This window comes from Pleurodeles waltl, chromosome 1_1, assembly GCF_031143425.1.
Source record: "Pleurodeles waltl isolate 20211129_DDA chromosome 1_1, aPleWal1.hap1.20221129, whole genome shotgun sequence".
NCBI classification, from domain to species: domain Eukaryota; kingdom Metazoa; phylum Chordata; class Amphibia; order Caudata; family Salamandridae; genus Pleurodeles; species Pleurodeles waltl.
In genome coordinates, this window is record NC_090436.1 from 485,029,219 (window position 1) to 485,049,749 (window position 20,531).

Here is a 20,531-nt window from a genome sequence, read left to right on the forward strand (position 1 = left end):
GTTATACAGGCTGTCATAATCAGTAACTTTACTGCCATGTAACCACCCCTCCAAGGCCTTCACTGCCTGGTCAATGGAATCAACCCAGTCTTGTGAAGACTCCTTTTTGGTCTCTCTGAACTTTATCCTGTACTGTTCAGTGGTTAAGCCATAACCATCCAGGAGTGCATTCTTAAGAACTTGGAAATTATTAGCATCATTTTCTTTTACAGTAAGGAGCCTATCCCTACCTTTTCCAGTAAATGATAGCCATAGGATAGCAGCCCACTGCTTTTGAGGGACATCCTGTACAGCACAGGCCCTCTCAAGTGCAGCAAACCACTTGTTAATGTCATCCCCCTCCTTGTAAGGGGGAACTATCTTGTGCAGATTCCTGGAATCATGCTCTTTTGCAGGATGACTATGGGGAATACTGCTGCTGCCACCATGGGTTTCTAAACCCAACTTCTGTCTTTCCCTCTCTACTTCTAAAGACTGTCTATCCAAATCCAGCTGTTGCTTCTTGAGCTTCAGTCTGGTTTGTTCCACTCTCAATCTATTGAGCTCCCTTTCTAACAATCTGTCATCAGGGTGGGTTGGAGGGACATTTCTAGATACAGAGGTATGATGGGAATGAACAGAAGGAGACCTGTCCCTTACAGAGGGCACCCTAACAGCTTGGCTAACAGTATAATGTGAGAGCACACCACCAGTATGGTGTGATTCAACCTCTGTACCAACTATGCTAGACTGTCTAGTAATGGGCAGGCTGAGAAGTTTCTTTCCTGAACCTTTTCCTGGGGGAGTCCCTGGATCAGATTGAGAACCATTAGCTACTTTTTCACCAGATTGGGCACTTATGGCCTTATCCTGTACTCTAAGCATGTTAATTAACAGTTCTAAGGAAGGATTCTTCCCTACACTCAAACCTCTCTCTATGCAGAGACTCCTTGCTCCTTTCCAGCTAAGGTGATCATATGCAAGTTTGGACAGTTCAACATTTTGGCCTGTGCCAGACATTTTTAGAGAGAGTTAAAGTGATAGACAAAGAGAAAAAAGTTTTCAGAACTTTTTGGAAAGACAGAAAAAACTTTTTAAACTTTTAAGAACTTTTTGAAAGTTTAGAAGTACTTTTCAGCACTTAGAAAAGAGTGAAAAGAGGAAATGCAAAACTTTTTGGCTATGTGTATATACACTGACCTTGTTTTGTATATTTTTCTCTTATGAAAAGTACAGTGACAAGAGTGGTAAGTAGTCTCAAGCACTTATCCCACCACTGCACAACCAATGTAGGAGGCTGGACTGGCTTGTAGTGAGTACCAAGGGGTACTTGCACCTTGCACCAGGCCCAGTTATCCCTTATTAGTGTATAGGGTGTCTAGCAGCTTAGGCTGATAGATAATGGTAGCTTAGCAGAGCAGCTTAGGCTGAACTAGGAGACGTGTGAAGCTACTACAGTACCACTCAGTGTCATATGCACAATATCATAAGAAAACACAATACACAGTTATACTAAAAATAAAGGTACTTTATTTTTATGACAATATGCCAAAGTATCTTAGAGTGTACCCTCAGTGAGAGGATAGGAAATATACACAAGATATATATACACAATAGCAAAAATATGCAGTATAGTCTTAGAAAACAGTGCAAACAATGTATAGTTACAATAGGATGCAATGGGGAAACATAGGGATAGGGGCAACACAAACCATATACTCCAAAAGTGGAATGCGAACCACGAATGGACCCCAAACCTATGTGACCTTGTAGAGGGTCGCTGGGACTATTAGAAAATAGTGAGAGTTAGAAAAATAACCCTCCCCAAGACCCTGAAAAGTGAGTGCAAAGTGCACCAAAGTTCCCCTAAGGACAAAATAGTCGTGTTAGAGGAATAATGCAGGAAAGACACAAACCAGCAATGCAACAACTGTGGATTTCCAATCTAGGGTACCTGTGGAACAAGGGGACCAAGTCCAAAAGTCACAAGCAAGTCGGAGATGGGCAGATGCCCAGGAAATGCCAGCTGCGGGTGCAAAGAAGCTTCTACCGGACAGAAGACGCTGAGGTTTCTGCAGGAACGAAAAGGGCTAGAGACTTCCCCTTTGGTGGACGGATCCCTCTCGCCTTGGAGAGTCGTGCAGAAGTGTTTTCCCGCCGGAAGGACGCCAACAAGCCTTGCTAGTCGCAAATCGTGCGTTTGGCGTTTTTGGACGCTGCTGGGGCCCAGGAGGGACCAGGAGGTCGCAAATTGGACCTGAAGAGAGAGGGGACGTCGAGCAAGACAAAGAGCCCTCACTGAAGCAGGTAGCACCCGGAGAAGTGCCAGAAACAGGCACTACGAGGATGCGTGAAACGGTGCTCGCCGAAGTTGCACAAAGGAGTCCCACGTCGCCGGAGACCAACTTAGAAAGTCGTGCAATGCAGGTTAGAGTGCCGTGGACCCAGGCTTGGCTGTGCACAAAGGATTTCCGCCGGAAGTGCACAGGGGCCGGAGTAGCTGCAAAGTCGCGGTTCCCAGCAATGCAGCCCAGCGAGGTGAGGCAAGGACTTACCTCCACCAAACTTGGACTGAAGAGTCACTGGACTGTGGGGGTCACTTAGACAGAGTCGCTGGATTCGAGGGACCTCGCTCGTCGTGCTGAGAGGAGACCCAAGGGACCGGTAATGCAGCTTTTTGGTGCCTGCGGTTGCAGGGGGAAGATTCCGTCGACCCACGGGAGATTTCTTCGGAGCTTCTGGTGCAGAGAGGAGGCAGGCTACCCCCACAGCATGCACAAGCAGGAAAACAGTCGAGAAGGCGGCAGGATCAGCGTTACAGAGTTGCAGTAGTCGTCTTTGCTACTATGTTGCAGGTTTGCAGGCTTCCAGCGCGGTCAGCGGTCGTTTCCTTATCAGAAGGTGAAGAGGGAGATGCAGAGGAACTCGGATGAGCTCTTGCATTCGTTATCTAAAGTTTCCCCAGAGACAGAGACCCTAAATAGCCAGAAAAGAGGGTTTGGCTACCTAGGAGAGAGGAAAGGCTACTAACACCTGAAGGAGCCTATCACAAGGAGTCTCTGACGTCACCTGGTGGCACTGGCCACTCAGAGCAGTCCAGTGTGCCAGCAGCACCTCTGTTTCCAAGATGGCAGAGGTCTGGAGCACACTGGAGGAGCTCTGGACACCTCCCAGGGGAGGTGCAGGTCAGGGGAGTGGTCACTCCCCTTTCCTTTGTCCAGTTTCGCGCCAGAGCAGGGGCTAAGGGGTCCCTGAACCGGTGTAGACTGGCTTATGCAGAATTGGGCACCTCTGTGCCCAACAAAGCATTTCCAGAGGCTGGGGGAGGCTACTCCTCCCCTGCCTTCACACCATTTTCCAAAGGGAGAGGGTGTTACACCCTCTCTCAGAGGAAGTTCTTTGTTCTGCCATCCTGGGCCAGGCCTGGCTGGACCCCAGGAGGGCAGATGCCTGTCTGAGGGGTTGGCAGCAGCAGCAGCTGCAGTGAAACCCCAGGAAGGGCAGTTTGGCAGTACCAGGGTCTGTGCTACAGACCACTGGGATCATGGAATTGTACCAACAATGTCAGGATGGCATAGAGGGGGCAATTCCATGATCATAGACATGTTACATGGCCATATTCGGAGTTACCATGGTAAAGCTACATATAGGTAGTGACCTATATGTAGTGCACGCGTGTAATGGTGTCCCCGCACTCACAAAGTTCAGGGAATTGGCTCTGAACAATGTGGGGGCACCTTGGCTAGTGCCAGGGTGCCCTCACACTAAGTAACTTTGCACCTAACCTTTACCAGGTAAAGGTTAGACATATAGGTGACTTATAAGTTACTTAAGTGCAGTGTAAAATGGCTGTGAAATAACGTGGACGTTATTTCACTCAGGCTGCAGTGGCAGGCCTGTGTAAGAATTGTCAGAGCTCCCTATGGGTGGCAAAAGAAATGCTGCAGCCCATAGGGATCTCCTGGAACCCCAATACCCTGGGTACCTCAGTACCATATACTAGGGAATTATAAGGGTGTTCCAGTAAGCCAATGTAAATTGGTAAAAATGGTCACTAGCCTGTCAGTGACAATTTAGAAAGTAATGAGAGAGCATAACCACTGAGGTTCTGATTAGCAGAGCCTCAGTGAGACAGTTAGTCACTACACAGGTAACACATTCAGGCACACTTATGAGCACTGGGGCCCTGGGTTAGCAGGGTCCCAGTGACACATACAACTAAAACAACATATATACAGTGAAGAATGGGGGTAACATGCCAGGCAAGATGGTACTTTCCTACACATATAAATGCTCTCGTTATTGTCATCTCTCTTATTTTGTCAGATGATATGGACGGAGATATTTCATAATTAGCATGCTTTAAGACTTCCTGGATTTTTTTTTTTAATGTTGTAACTTTTTGACTGAAATTTTTGGATAGCTACGTCCATCATGATTTGTGCTCCTTACTCATCTCTTCTGTAAGTACTATTGTCTCTTCTCCTACAGTAATCCTTTGTGAGAAGCCTTTCATTTCAGAGTCTAAATACTCTATTTTCACCTTGAATTTATCTCTTCCTTTCTTTGATAAAGGATTAGTATTACTGGCCTCTCCTAACATATTGCAAAAGACACTTGACGACACCCCACTTTAGCTCTGCTTCTACTCTACAATTTCAAAACTTGGTTCTTGTTTTAGATAACCCTCAGAGACTTTTTGCACTGCCTTACCAGATTCCATCACAGCGTGTGGCACACATCTATTTGTACGTTCTGAAGATGATGATGAAGATGTAGTAATCTTAAGCTGATTTCTACAAAAGGTTTGTTTTAGTGGAAACTAAGGGTGTGGAGGTACAGGTGGGTTTATTCGCCTAAGCTCAATTTCCTGAATCTATAGCTTTTTCAAATAAAATCAGATGAGGTAATAAATTCCAAATGACTTTTTTCTTGATCTAACCTTGCTTTAACAGCTACTCATATTGGTAAGAACAAGTCCCTCATTGTCTGTCGATTATGACTATGTTCCTCTATCATACTGCACAATTGTGTCACAGATTCTTCCTGTTTGATATTCTTAATCTCTGTATTAGCAACTCACTCTGCTCCATCAGTTGGTTCTTTAGCTCTGGGAAGAGATATGTGTGTGCTAAGAGGAAGCAGGTTCTGGCACTGAACAACATTTAAGAGTTGTCTCAAATACAGAAGACCCTGGAATATGGTCCAAATTGGCCCAGAGTAACTGGGGGAAATCCGACGGGGCAACTAGTCTAACATCCATCGTTTCTGCTGGGACATGGGCAGTACTACCCTTTCCGCAGCTACATAACATTCCACCTGTTATTGGATCAGGAAGCCGCTCCAGCCAGCCTCTATCTTCACTCCATGGGGTGATGAACTAAGATAATTGCTCTTTCGCTTTCTCGTTTTTAGGAGCAGGGGTGTAGAAAGGATTTCAAACATTTTCTGACTATCCAATGCTGGAGGGGTTTTATGCCACTCGCTTTTTCTTCCACTAATAGTGATTTATTTTGAGAGACATTCATCTGATGATCTAATCTAATCACCAGTTGGTACAGTGGGTAATAAAAGGAATTGCCCTTAACTTGTGGTCAAGCTTGAGGATTATGGAGCCATTGTTGGGACAAGCTTTAAGGCTTTTCAGATTTAGAAGTGATTTTCAATATCTATGTTTAAGCAGGCATTGATTTTAAGAGTTTGGTGACTTAGACAGAGAAGGGGTTTCTGTTACACAGAGTCATTCTGGACGGAGGTACAGTAAATATGTTTGGAGCCTTTTGAGCAGAGATCTTGTTTGATGATGCCTTGTTGAAGCAAGATTGGTTCAGACACACTGATTCCCCGGTGATCTTTACACATTGCTTTAAAGGTGATCCTTCTAGCTACTGGACATCTGCATAGGAGAAAAAAGCTAGGAGGAATATTAATGCATGTTAGTAGACCGAGGAGATTTCTGTTGGCCGCAGTTTGAATTAATTGCAATTTCTGCACTAATATAAGGGGTACTCCCAGATAGGTTCACTGGAGCAGTCAACATAGGATATCACTAAGGCAGTGGTACCAAGGATCGTTTGAGGGAACCCTAGCAAGGAAAAATGCGTTTAAGACTGCTCACCTTGTGGAAGGTTGATTAAAGTGTGGATTAATGGAGACTTTTGAGTCCAAGATCATTCCTAAATTCCTCACTTCAATTGAAAACAGTTGAGGAAACATGTCCTACTACCTGAGGCTAAATATCCATAAGATATGACCATACAGAAAATGCATGCAAGAATGTCGATTTTTGAGGTGTTTAACTTGACATAATGAGCGAATATTTAGTGATTGTTTGCTTTAGCGCATTTACCCATGGTCCATGAGTTGAAGTCGAATGAACTTTCAAGCTCTGAACTGTGAGTATCATCGGCATTGCTACAGTAGAGATTAAAAGAGGAAATGAGCTTTGGTATCTGTCTACAGTAGAAGCTGAACAGGAGGAGAACACTGTTGCAGCTTGCTGGTATGCCAAAAGCAGGAGTTAATGGTTTATAGGAGAAAGGGGAAGTGATATGGTGAGCATCCTGTCAGTGATGTATGATGCATCCTTTTCACAGTGGTTTCTTGAAGACTTTGAAGAAGGGTGGGGTAGGAAACTGGGTCAAAGATGGTGAAAGGTCATGTAGAAGTAAAGGTGATACCACACTGGCATCAGCAATTGCTTTGATGTCATACAATATTATAGTCAATGATGCTCGAGAGCCACAAACAAGATGCAATCAATTCAGATAGTTCCACAGTAGGTTGTTTCTCTTCAGTGAATGCTGATATTTATTTATATCCACATCTTGTTACACAGCTTGCCTAATTCATAAAGATGTCCTGTTGGTCTGTAATTAGTAAGGCCCACTGGGCACACTAAGCCATATTTCTTTAATAAAATGGGTTTAATGTGTGTCATTCTGAATTTGTTTGGGAAAGTTCCAGTTGCTAATAAAAAAATGAATATTGTTGTTGCTGGAATGGCCACAGACATTTTGAGGCATATGGCCTTGAGAATAAGAGCTGGTACAGGCTGGCTGGTAAGCGTGATGATCCACAAGCTTTTGGTTTGCTGGAGAAGTCTTCTGCTGTAAAAAAATTGAAGATGAGTGGTTTAGTTTGTATCTATGTTTGGGACTAGGCTTTGTGGTTAGGATGTTTTGTTAGTCCTTCTCAAAGAAAATGTGTTTTTCTAACTACATTATTTTCCAAAGAAACTACATTTTTCTGGAAGTGAATCACTTTTGTTTCAGTGCATTCTGGCTAATGGAACTAGCAGATGATTTTATACAGTTCTTGTTTTGGGTATATGGTTTTGGGACAAGGTGTAAAGTATGATTTCTTTTGGTGTTTTTCCAGTTGCCTTACAGATTCTAGACTGTTGTTGGAGAGCTCTCTACTTAGTTCGATGGTAGGATTTCTTCCAGAGTCACTCAAAGGCCCTTATGTTTTATTTAATTGATTTTACTTCAGGTGTCAGCCAGCCGAGTTTCCTGGTAGGTTTACTGGCTCAGATCAAGTCAAGTGGTATAAGGGCATCACAAACAGATGTCATGCAAAAACAGAAATGTTCAATTGTTGTTAGTGTGCTACTTATTGAGGGAGACAAAACGAGTTGAAGAAGAAACTATAACATGTCTTCCAACATCTGACAGTTATATTGCGGCATAAAGGGTGAATTGTTTTTATTGCAAATGGAACAGAGCATGAGAATTAAACTTGATAGTGGTAGGTGCAGGTAGCTGGATATCTGGAAGTTACCGAGATTGAGTAGGGAAAGGCAAATATTGCATAAAGTGTATGTCTTGCTGTGTGTGTGGACTTAGAGATCATTTGTACACACCTCAAGGTTAGTAAGACGACCTTTTGATTGACAGAAGTTACGCTTGACAAACCACATGTTAAAGTGGCCAACTATACAGACATTTCAAAGTTTTAAAGTATTATTCAGAAAATACTGGATTTAATGGCTGTTGTCTATAGGCTAGAAAGAATGCGCAAGAAAAGTTTGGTGATGCTGACACTGCATAAACAGGGATTCTCATTCCAGTTCCATTAATCACCTAATCAAAAGGACAGCCTTGTGGATGACAGTTGGTGTCAACGCCATAGCGGTGCGAGCTCTAGGGCCCCCCTCAACCCAATGCCCATCACTATGATTGCAAGACAGGTCTCCTAATTGTCACCAACACAGAGGACACGTTTCTCTCTGTGGAAAATTACACAGGGTCCTATCAGGGTGCTGGTGGCTACACTGACCCAGACTTACTGCTCACATCAATAACTGTCTAAGGTAAAATAACATGAGTAATTGGTAAAGGAGAGTATGCATCACAGCAGTCTTTACTATGATGCTATTATTTTGCAGTTCGCCAGTATTGCTGGTTTGAGGGACCTTGTGACAGCCATCTTGGGCTGGTGTCTGCTATTTATTGCAACCCTACCCACCAGCCAGCGCTGACTATTCTGGATTCCTGGTGGCATTGGAGCTCCGGTGGTGCTGTCTCTTTGTCAGCCTTTGTTTTGGGTGACGCGCTCTGCCGTGAGTTTCCATCCCGGTGCCCTTTCCCGAGACACTCTGCGACCTAAAGCCAGCTCCTGCAGTGGATTACGGGCTCAGTGTATTTTTGTCTGCACAGAGCGCTAAGACAGAAAGCGTTTCTACCACGATCTGTTTATTTTTATTTACCTTTCTCGATTCATTTGCACTTTGCAAGTTTATTGACAGATACATGATTTATTTACTCTACTTAATTTAAAAGGAAGTTTGGTTTAATCTTAACCCTATCCATTTCAGTTCCACCATTTTGGTCAATAGAATCTCAACAAACATTATTAACACGTATTTAGTGATTGCCTTGATAAAGAAGTCAGAACAAAGGTTTATGTTTGAATGTGTCAAAGTGTGCTGGGACATTAAGAGCTATACGAGTGGAGTGCGCTTGTGCTGATTTTCTCTTGAGACAATTCAAGTATTTGATGAAGCAAGGAGCTGCTCTTTTAAAAGGCTTAGAGAATGTTAAAACTCTTACTTGAGATCTTATCAAGTGAGGAATATCGTGTGATTTAATTTTCTTTAATGACAAAAATTACATACTCATGTTTGTTACAAGATTCATATGTCGGCATTTTACTCGTTTTGTTCCACAGGTCTCCTTCCCTGCTGTTCGCATCCCACGCCATTCCCCTCACCTGGCCACTTTAAAACTCTGCTCTATTATAGCTAGTAGAGTTAGAGCTGCCTGGAGGTGGGCCTATTAAGAACTACGTACAGACCCGAGGATTTGTCTTATTGACAGTTGGTCTGCCTTCTTGTGGATGATTCTCATGCATTATCTTACACCTAGTAAAAACAGTTTTGTGTTGAATGGATGGTGCAGGATCAATCAACAAGACTTCTGCCACAAACATTAGATTATGGCTTGATACAAGATTCCTGCTGTCCAGTCAATTTTAATTCAATGACCTGGCATTCTGGAGAATGAAACAGAGGAAGTACTTGGAATTAAAGAGAGAGTACAGTAGCAGTGGGTTCAGTTAACAGATCTGAAGGCAAGGTTGGATCTAGATAAGAATCAGGCATGCTTAGAAGCCAGAGTTTATTTTCTTGTTAACCTTTACACATTTTATTAACCAACACGTTTTACTGTACATATTGCTTCCTCAGGGCTTTTCCTAAGATGCAGTGTTACACAGTACAGAGCTAAGTAGGCAAAACCTCGAGGTTTGTCTGATATAAATGGCTTGAAGTACTGGCATTTACACTCACAGGGAGAGACATTGATGGAAAGTTCTTGACTAGCAAAAGTCGAGCCAACTCCGAAGGTCAGGTATGTGTGGTATAAATGAAGAGGTCTGGTGGGTGTAGCACTACTAGTAACCACAGTTATTAGGAGATTTTTCACTGGCATTAGACTATACATTTAAAGGCCTAGAGCAGTATGAACAGGGATACCAATGAGCATAAGCATTTGTGGGCAGGTTCCTAACTAGCAGTCACCAGTCAGACTCCACCTGGGTTTCATGCCTGAAGATGTGGAGGACGTGGGATAAGTGGGCAAAGACATTTGGTTCCAATGCACCAAGAGATTTCCATTTGGAATTACAGAGTGCCAAACTATAGCCTGAATTAAGTAGGGTCAGCCGGTATAACACAGTCTCAAGTTTCCACTTTAACCTGCGGGTGTATAGAGGCCAGAGCTCTTCGGAAGTCAGGTGCAGACACTTAACCAAGACTTAGGTACACTATCACAGTGCATCTATATATTTGTGAATCTATGAATGTAATGAAAAGACCTGTCATGTAGTATTTTCCTGAATAGCATGACTGAAGAGCACTGTGTCTCACAACAATGAAATGAACATCCAACACTTCTGAAGACTGAGCTGAAACCCTCCCCACTGCTATTGGTGAATGGAGATGACACACTGCTCTACTCATATATTGAATAATTGACCTCTTTTGATGACATGAGGACTACCCAATAGTACTGTTCATAATATTTTCTCTTATGGTCACTGCTACGGTAGATATCTCTTCTGGGTACTACAAAATGATACCTACTACTTGTTCACGTTTACACCTGGTTGCTGCCACATTGCACCAATAACAATGGTACAAAGTATGATAGAGAACAGCACACTGAGACTTCATCTCCTTACTTCTCCCAAACACAATCAAAGCATGAAACGCGCAAAGGATGAACCACCAGTTTTAGATTCTTAAAAAAAACAAAAAAAAAACAAAGAAGAATTCCAATATGCTCTGTTTCTCGAAACACTGTCAAATATGAATGATCTAGTGCATAATACAAAAACAAAATGGACCTCATGCAAACAGAAAATTAGTCACATGAAAGGTCATTCTGACTTTACTGGACAAACTGAAAGCCCAAAGTGACGTGGCATCAAAATCATATAAATAGTTTCTACGAACAGAAACTAAACTCCTCACTTTTGTTCAAAATAAATGGAATGCAGAATTGTTAGAGATCAACAGAAGACCCCTTGAACACAAATAAGGAGATGTATAAGGATGCCTCCTCATGGTTATAAATTGCATCACTGTAGGAAAGTACCATCTTGCCTGGCATGTTACCCCCATTTTTCACTGTATATATGTTGTTTTAGTTGTATGTGTCACTGGGACCCTGGTAACCCAGGGCCCCAGTGCTCATAAGTGTGCCTGAATGTGTTACCTGTGTAGTGACTAACTGTCTCACTGAGGCTCTGCTAATCAGAACCTCAGTGGTTATGCTCTCTCATTTCTTTCCAAATTGTCACTAACAGGCTAGTGACCATTTTTACCAATTTACATTGGCTTACTGGAACACCCTTATAATTCCCTAGTATATGGTACTGAGGTACCCAGGGTATTGGGGTTCCAGGAGATCCCTATGGGCTGCAGCATTTCTTTTGCCACCCATAGGGAGCTCTGACAATTCTTACACAGGCCTGCCACTGCAGCCTGAGTGAAATAACGTCCACGTTATTTCACAGCCATTTTACACTGCACTTAAGTAACTTATAAGTCACCTATATGTCTAACCTTTACCTGGTAAAGGTTAGGTGCAAAATTACTTAGTGTGAGGGCACCCTGGCACTAGCCAAGGTGCCCCCACATTGTTCAGAGCCAATTCCCTGAACTTTGTGAGTGCGGGGACACCATTACACGCGTGCACTACATATTGGTCACTACCTATATGTAGCTTCACAATGGTAACTCCGAATATGGCCATGTAACATGTCTATGATCATGGAATTGCCCCCTCTATGCCATCCTGGCATAGTTGGCACAATCCCATGATCCCAGTGGTCTGTAGCACAGACCCTGGTACTGCCAAACTGCCCTTCCTGGGGTTTCACTGCAGCTGCTGCTGCTGCCAACCCCTCAGACAGGCATCTGCCCTCCTGGGGTCCAGCCAGGCCTGGCCCAGGATGGCAGAACAAAGAACGTCCTCTGAGAGAGGGTGTTACACCCTCTCCCTTTGGAAAATGGTGTGAAGGCAGGGGAGGAGTAGCCTCCCCCAGCCTCTGGAAATGCTTTGTTGGGCACAGATGTGCCCAATTCTGCATAAGCCAGTCTACACCGGTTCAGGGGACCCCTTAGCCCTGCTCTGGCGCGAAACTGGACAAAGGAAAGGGGAGTGACCACTCCCCTGACCTGCACCTCCCCTGGGAGGTGTCCAGAGCTCCTCCAGTGTGCTCCAGACCTCTGCCATCTTGGAAACAGAGGTGCTGCTGGCACACTGGACTGCTCTGAGTGGCCAGTGCCACCAGGTGACGTCAGAGACTCCTTGTGATAGGCTCCTTCAGGTGTTGCTAGCCTATCCTCTCTCCTAGGTAGCCAAACCCTCTTTTCTGGCTATTTAGGGTCTCTGTCTCTTGGGATTCCTTAGATAACGAATGCAAGAGCTCAGCCGAGTTCCTCTGCATCTCTCTCTTCACCTTCTGATAAGGAATCGACTGCTGACCGCGCTGGAAGCCCGCAAAACTGCAACAAAGTAGCTAAGACGACTACTGCAACTCTGTAACGCTGATCCTGCCGCCTTCTCGACTGTTTTCCTGCTTGTGCATGCTGTGGGGGTAGTCTGCCTCCTCTCTGCACCAGAAGCTCCGAAGAAATCTCCCGTGGGTCGACGGAATCTTCCCCCTGCAACCGCAGGCACCAAAAAGCTGCATTACCGGTCCCTTGGGTCTCCTCTCAGCACGACGAACGAGGTCCCTCGAATCCAGCGACTCTGTCCAAGTGACCCCCACAGTCCAGTGACTCTTCAGTCCAAGTTTGGTGGAGGTAAGTCCTTGCCTCACCTCGCTGGGCTGCATTGCTGGGAACCGCGACTTTTGCAGCTACTCCGGCCCCTGTGCACTTCCGGCGGAAATCCTTCGTGCACAGCCAAGCCTGGGTCCACGGCACTCTAACCTGCATTGCACGACGTTCTAAGTTGGTCTCCAGCGACGTGGGACTCCTTTGTGCGACTTCGGGTGAGCACCGTTTCACGCATCCTCGTAGTGCCTGTTTCTGGCACTTCTCCGGGTGCTACCTGCTGCTGAGAGGGCTCCTTGTCTTGCTCGACGTCCCCTCTCTCTCCTGGTCCAATTTGTGACCTCCTGGTCCCTCCAGGGCCACAGCAGCGTCCAAAAACGCTAACCGCACGATTTGCAGCTAGCAAGGCTTGTTGGTGTTCTTTCGGCGGGAAAACACTTCTGCACGACTCTCCACAGCGAGAGGGATCCGTCCACCAAAGGGGAAGTCTCTAGCCCTTTTCGTTCCTGCAGAAACCGCAGCTTCTTCTGTCCAGTAGAAGCTTCTTTGCACCTGCAGCTGGCATTTCCTGGGCATCTGCCCATCTCCGACTTGCTTGTGACTTTTGGACTTGGTCCCCTTGTTCCACAGGTACCCTAGATTGGAAATCCACAGTTGTTGCATTGTTGGTTTGTGTCTTTCCTGCATTATTCCTCTAACACAACTTCTTTGTCCTTAGGGGAACTTTAGTGCACTTTGCACTCACTTTTCAGGGTCTTGGAGAGGGTTATTTTTCTAACTCTCACTATTTTCTAATAGTCCCAGCGACCCTCTACAAGGTCACATAGGTTTGGGGTCCATTCGTGGTTCACATTCCACTTTTGGAGTATATGGTTTGTGTTGCCCCTATCCCTATGTTTCCCCATTGCATCCTATTGTAACTATACATTGTTTGCACTGTTTTCTAAGACTATACTGCATATTTTTGCTATTGTGTATATATATCTTGTGTATATTTCCTATCCTCTCACTGAGGGTACACTCTAAGATACTTTGGCATATTGTCATAAAAATAAAGTACCTTTATTTTTAGTATAACTGTGTATTGTGTTTTCTTATGATATTGTGCATATGACACTAAGTGGTACTGTAGTAGCTTCACACGTCTCCTAGTTCAGCCTAAGCTGCTCTGCTAAGCTACCATTATCTATCAGCCTAAGCTGCTAGACACCCTATACACTAATAAGGGATAACTGGGCCTGGTGCAAGGTGCAAGTACCCCTAGGTACTCACTACAAGCCAGTCCAGCCTCCTACAATCACTTCTAACATAATGCAGATTTCCATGAACACTAAAGGCAGTGATGGACTCCTTCCAGGTTATAGAAATTGGGCATCTTACAAGATGACAATTTTTGGAATTGTAACACACAAACAGGTGATTTAAAACACACGCTACTCCACTCAAATATGTCTTGGCAAAGAGATCACTAAATACACTGACAAGAGCTTCTAGATAAAATTGAATCTAGATTTTGTCACATCCATATTTGATATTCATGCCTCTGACCCCACTCCCCAACTAAATGAATTGGATCTGCTCCTATTAGAGTTTCTGCTAACACTAGGTACAAAAACTGTTGTGAGTGAATGGAAATCAGTCAATAAATTCTCAATACGCACCCGCTGGGCAATACAGTGTTTATTCCAGAGAACACTTCTTTATGTCAGACCACTCTGAAATAAATTAAATGAATACTTAAAGGAAACCAAACTCCAGTAAAAGCCTTCTCTCCATACCACAAATACCTAGATCACATCTGACCATATAAACCTAGGTTTTCTAACCCAAATACAATGACATTATTTGTATGAATTGGATGTCTGTTCGTTTGTATAAAGTCTGTGACATTATTAATTTATTATGTAATATGTTGGTGTTGTTTGCTTTCTTTATTCATGGTTGTGTAATGAATTAGATATTAATAGTCATATGAAAGGAATCGACTCTTTGTTCTAATGTTCAAATGTTTCGTAACCCTGGTGGTTACCCTTCAAGGTATCTTGGAAGACCAGCAAGGAACCTCCTTTTCTATCTCAATTACCCAGCAACTACACACTACAAGGCCCATATTAGACACTATTTTAAAATGTAAAACTATGCTCCTAGTAAGGCCAATACTGATACAATCTAAATATGAGTATTCTGCACTCCCCTCTCATATGTATAAGAAAAAAACATGTGGGTGGCAGTCTAAGAAAAGAGAAATACCAGACAACTCCAGGTCTTTTCTAAGGCATCAATAATATCTTTCTGCAATGTAACCTTTGCTGCCTGAAACAAAAAACACACAGCAGGCACACTCAAAACAACTTCCAGTACTGAGCAACCAACATACTAATGGAAAGTCATGATCTCCAAGAATACAGTTTCAGGGATCAGGATCTAAGGAATATGAAGTATGGAGATTTTAGGTTGGTGACTTCCAGCATTTTTGGAAATGTAGGCTAAATTTCTGCACATATTTACACAAAAAAGAGAACGTTTGATATTGTGAACAGAAAATAACCAAAATATAAGACTGCTCTCCTTTTTTGTTTTCCCACTACAAATAATTTATTAAGAGCAGCAACTTGAGATCTAACTCTCTACAGACCATCATCAGTGTAAAAGGAGAGCTTCAATATCTGAAAAAGACAAAGGCCCTCATTACGATCCTGGCGGTCCGAAGACAACCAGGGTGGTTGTGATGGTGTCACCGCCGACGGGCCGGCGATGAGTACAGCCAATTTAGAAGTTCGGTGGTTTGGCCTAAGCCAAACCACCAACCCTCCACCTGTCCTGCCACATTACCACATTCCGCTGGGCTGGAGGTGAGCACCCACGGATAGCGAGATACCGCTAGTGATATCACAAGGCGGGAGACTGCCAGCATTTTTCTGACTGTCGCACCGCCAGAAAAAGCTGGATGTCTTGCACCCTGGTGACAAGAATAAGCATTCCTGTCGCCAGGATACACTCGCACACACGTTCACATACCTGCACACATGTACTCACGCACTTCTACACACAAACACCCCCCACTCACCCTCTCAAACGTGACATACACACCCATTCACACTGACAAACACAGCATACACACATGCATTCACTACCCCAGCACATACATACATTCATACCCCCATTCCCCAGCGCACACATACATGCACACACCACTCCCCCCTGCACCACATAACCGCACTCACCTGCTCTCCCTGTTCACTCACACAAACACGCACTCCCCCCTCCCTGGTTCACTCACACAAACACGCACCACTCTCCTCGCTTCACTCACACAAACACGCACCCCTGTCCACTTACATACACATGCACAAGCACACATGCACTCACCCCTTCCATCTGCTCAATCACACTCACGCACTCAATCACTCACACCCACACTCACCACCTCCCCATCCACACTCACACCCTCCTTACCCCATTCACACTCATTCCCTCCACAAACACATACACACCCCATTTACAAACACTCACTTCCCTTCCCCCATTCACACACACACACACCCCCATCCACTCACTCAACCCCACCTGCCAACAAACATTCCCTCACACACACAAACACACCGACAAACACCCCTCATCCCCTGCATTCACGACATTCACACACGCACTCACACACGGGCACCAACCCCCCCCCCCCTCCAAACCCCCCTCTGTCGGACGATCCAGTTACCTCTCCTGGATGTCGAGGAGGTCGCTCGGGAGGGGATGGGTCCTGCCGCTTCCACCGTCTGCAGCGCCTCGCCCTCTGGACATTGCAGCGCCGTATTGCGGGTTGTAAAACAGTGTGTGGTCTCTTTTTGGCGTGGCAGTACTGCTGCATCGCCAACCGCCAGCACGACTGGTCTAGAAATTCCACCTAATTTTGGACTGTAGTCAGAGATCAGTCGTATTAGGGCAGTCTTAAGACCACCAGAACTGGCGGTATTTCGCCACTCGCGGCTTCAGTGGTCTTTTGGAATAAACCGCCAAAGTTGTGATGAGGGCCTAAAGCTCCTCTTAAGCTCTTATTACAACTTACAGTATACTACCCGATTCTGTCAATAGCTTTCTTTACAAACCTAATGATAAATTACAACAAAGCAATAAAACTAGGTTTCTGATTCCTGCCTCAGTGGATATTGCCTACAAATGTTCATAAAGAGTAAGGTTATCGGTCATTATTGCATTAAGAACTGACATCACTGTTATGACATTCTTCAAATAAATGGGAAAAAGAAAATGAGACAATGGTGGAAACCAGAATGGTATTTCTCACTATGATGAACACTTAAAATGTGCAACTTTTAGTTGAAGTTTTATTGTGAATTTACAAATATGAGAGAATAAAAATAATTCATAAAAACGTCACAGTTATCCAGCCTCTGCAGGCACAGACATTTATTTAACCTCAATTCTTACTGTATTAATCTGGCATCTTGAGTTACCAGTTGTGCTAAAGAACAATGGATAACTTGAAGAATAAAAGCAACAATGACCCACTGACCTCATCCATTTTTGGTTTCTTGGTGATGTACTCATCCTCTTCAAAACCTTTTCTCTTCCTTTAAAATCCAAAACAATTACATTATCATTTAAGAATGCTTTTACCTTTAACATAGAGTCACAAGGTCAAAATACATTATTCATTTGTTGATTCATGTACAGATTAGTACATACATATACATAACAGAAGTAGCAATTTTCCCTACTATTCCCACTAATTGTTAGTTGTGCACTACTACTAGCCAATAATGGCTATTAGTTGCCTCAGTCTCATGGCCTTCTCAGCAGTCAATCTGTGTGCATAGCTTGCCTATTTGCCACAGCATAACATTTATCAGTTGTGAAAATTCCATGAGATTAGCAAAAAGGGACAAACAACAGCTGTGATGAAACCAAATCACAGTACACACAGGTTATTTTAAATACAGGATATTACAAATATTAAAACAAATCCGTTCTTTACCAGTAAAAATCTTGCTTACTCTTCTTAGAACTATCTTTGTTTCATTTACTAAAAACTTTCAAATAATATGCATGGAATTGTACTCGATCTCTCAACATGTTGATTAAAACACGCAATGGCCAACTGTGAATGTTTAGCTTTGGAGACTGACTGAACTATTTATTTTTATCTGTTCTGAAACAAACAGACCTCCAAATGGAAATCTCTTTTTAAATGCCAATGCCATGCTTTATTAGAAATTAGTTCTTTACCTGTACTTCTAGTTCTCCAGAACTGGTATTTCTCACAAATTTACAAGCTTGAATCATTTCCTGCCTTAAAGCTTGGAATCCCCAGTACTTTAAAAATGTTTTACATTGTTAAAATACCCACAGCTTCCAATGACAGTGCTTCTTGACAAGCACATCCATCTAATTTGAAATAACCTACATTATAGCCAATAATGTGGATGTGCTGAGATCTGTACACCACCGAGAAGCCACCAGAGCACACATATAACACAAGTATGAAGAAAAGTAAAAGTACTGCGTAAGCCTCTGATTAGGGAGGCAGTAGGGCAGCACGTAAACCCTGAGATGCTAATGATACAGAACTGGAAGTAACTAATTTATTGTCTGGCACTGGATCTCACAGATGTCTCAGCAGATGTTTGGAAGCTGCAATCCTGCATAGAGCGCTGCAGTCGTGGACATGCTTCAAGTGGACTGCACCTTCACTCTCACACAAGGGGTGGGGAGGAAGGGATGCTTTACTTTCTCGTGTCAAAAAGTAATGTAGTCTTAAAAGCAATGCCTTGCTTGGACATAGGATAGCCCCTGCCCAATCAGACAAAGGAGACAAATAGTTGGTCAGTTGCACATATATCTCTGATCCGCAAATCTGATGCACCTCCATATGTCCAGCGAATGTAATGTCCTCTCAGCTGATGTAGAAGTGTTTGGGAAGAAGGACTGGTTAGTTGAAACAGAGATCTGAGGGCATTTTAGAATGAACTATGGGCTGATGAGCAGGGAGAACCTGTGTGAAATATATAGCTATTTTACTGTGAAGGCTTCAATCTGTCTCTACCTGCTGACGGGGAGGAGAAATGCTGTCTTCAATAGAGATATCTGAGATCTGACTAGAGGATAGGCGTAAATGGAGGCAGCAAGAGTCGACGGAGCAGGACTTAAAACATTTTAGAAAAATAGCTCACATTTCAAAAATCAGTTTCTAATGACAATTTTTTGAATTTTAGTTGTGTGATCAGGTATTGGCTGAGTAGTCCAGCAAATGCAAAGTCTTAGATCCCACCGCTAATCCACCAATGTAGGAAGTTGGCTCTATATATACTATTTCAAAGTAAGAAATTGTTTGCACAGGGTCCAAGGGTTCCCCATAGAGGTAAGATAGTGGCAAAATTAGATAATTCTAATGCTCTATTTCATGGTAGTGTGGTCGAGCAGTAGGCTTATCAGAGAGTAGTGTTAAGCATTGTTGCACACACACAGGCAATACATGAGGAACACACACTCAAAGACTTACTCCAGGCCAATAGGTTTTTATATAGAAAAATATATTTTCTTAGTTTATTTTAAGAACCACAGGTTCAAGATTTGTAGTAAACACATAAAATGCAAGGTACTTCACACAGGTAAGTTAGGAACTTTGGATAAAGCAATACCATATACTGTCTGTTAAAATGGCAATAAGCTATTTTAAAAGTGGACACAGTGCAAAAATCAACAGTTCCTGGGGGAGGTAAGTAATGGTTAGTTTGTCAGGTAAGTAAAACACTTACAAGTCTCAGTTCCTGGGCATACGCAGCCCACCGTTAAGGGGTTCAAGGCAACCTCAAAGTTACCACACCAGCAGCTCAGGGCCGGTCAGGTGCAGAGGTCAAAGAGGTGCCCAAAACATAGGCACCTATGGAAAACAGGGGCGCTCTGTTTCCAGTATGCCAACAGGTAAGTACCCGTGTCCTCGGGGGGCAGACCAGGGGGGTTTTGTAGAGCATTGGGGGGGACACAAGTAGGCACACAAAACACACCCTCAGCAGCAGAGGGGCGGCCGGGTGCAGTGTGCAAAGCAGGCGTCGGGTTTTAGATAGGATTCAATAGAGGGACCCGGGGGTCACTCTAGTGGTGCAGGCAGGCACAGGGGGGCTTCTCAGGACAGCCACCACCTGGGCTAGGCAGATGGTCGCCTGGGGGTCACTCCTGCACTGAGGTCCGGTTCCTTCAGGTCCTGGGGGCTGCGGGTGCAGTGCTTGTTCCAGGCGTCGGGCCCCTTGTTACAGGCAGTCGCGGTCAGGGGGAGCCTCTGGATTCTCTCTGCAGGCATCGCTGTGGGGGCTCAGGGGGGCCGTCTTGGGCTACTCACAGGGTCACAGTCACTGTGGTGTTTGTTCTCTTGATCTCGAGCAGGGGGCGTCGGGTGCAGAGTGGGAAGTTGTAAGAGGCTGGCCTGGCTTATAGTGGGTACCAGATGGTACTTACACCTTGTGCCAGGTCCAGTTATCCCTTATTAGTAGATAAGTAGTGTTCTAGCAGCTTAGGATGATAGAGGTAGCTATAGCAGAGCAGCTTAGGCTGAACTAGGAGACATGCAAAGCTCCTACTATACCACCTATATCATATAGCACTATATCATAAGAATCACAATACTCAGAGTTACTAAAAATAAAGGTACTTTATTTTAGTGAAAATATGCCAAAAGTATCTCAGAGGATATACTCCCTTAGGAGGTAAGTAAAATACACAAAATATACACACAAACCAAAATCAGGTAAGTAAAACA

At 44.0% G+C, this 20,531-nt stretch overlaps 1 protein-coding gene across 2 annotated transcripts in view; it reads right to left on the reverse strand.

Annotated features, from left to right (window-relative positions):
• Positions 1–20,531, reverse strand: part of CCNH (cyclin H) — a 137,893-nt gene that overhangs the window by 26,961 nt on the left and 90,401 nt on the right. For both annotated transcript variants that reach the window (XM_069224900.1, XM_069224891.1), the window contains exon 9: positions 17,292–17,349. In XM_069224900.1, the coding sequence (XP_069081001.1) occupies positions 17,292–17,349 (58 nt within the window). The remainder of the gene's footprint in view (positions 1–17,291; positions 17,350–20,531) is intronic.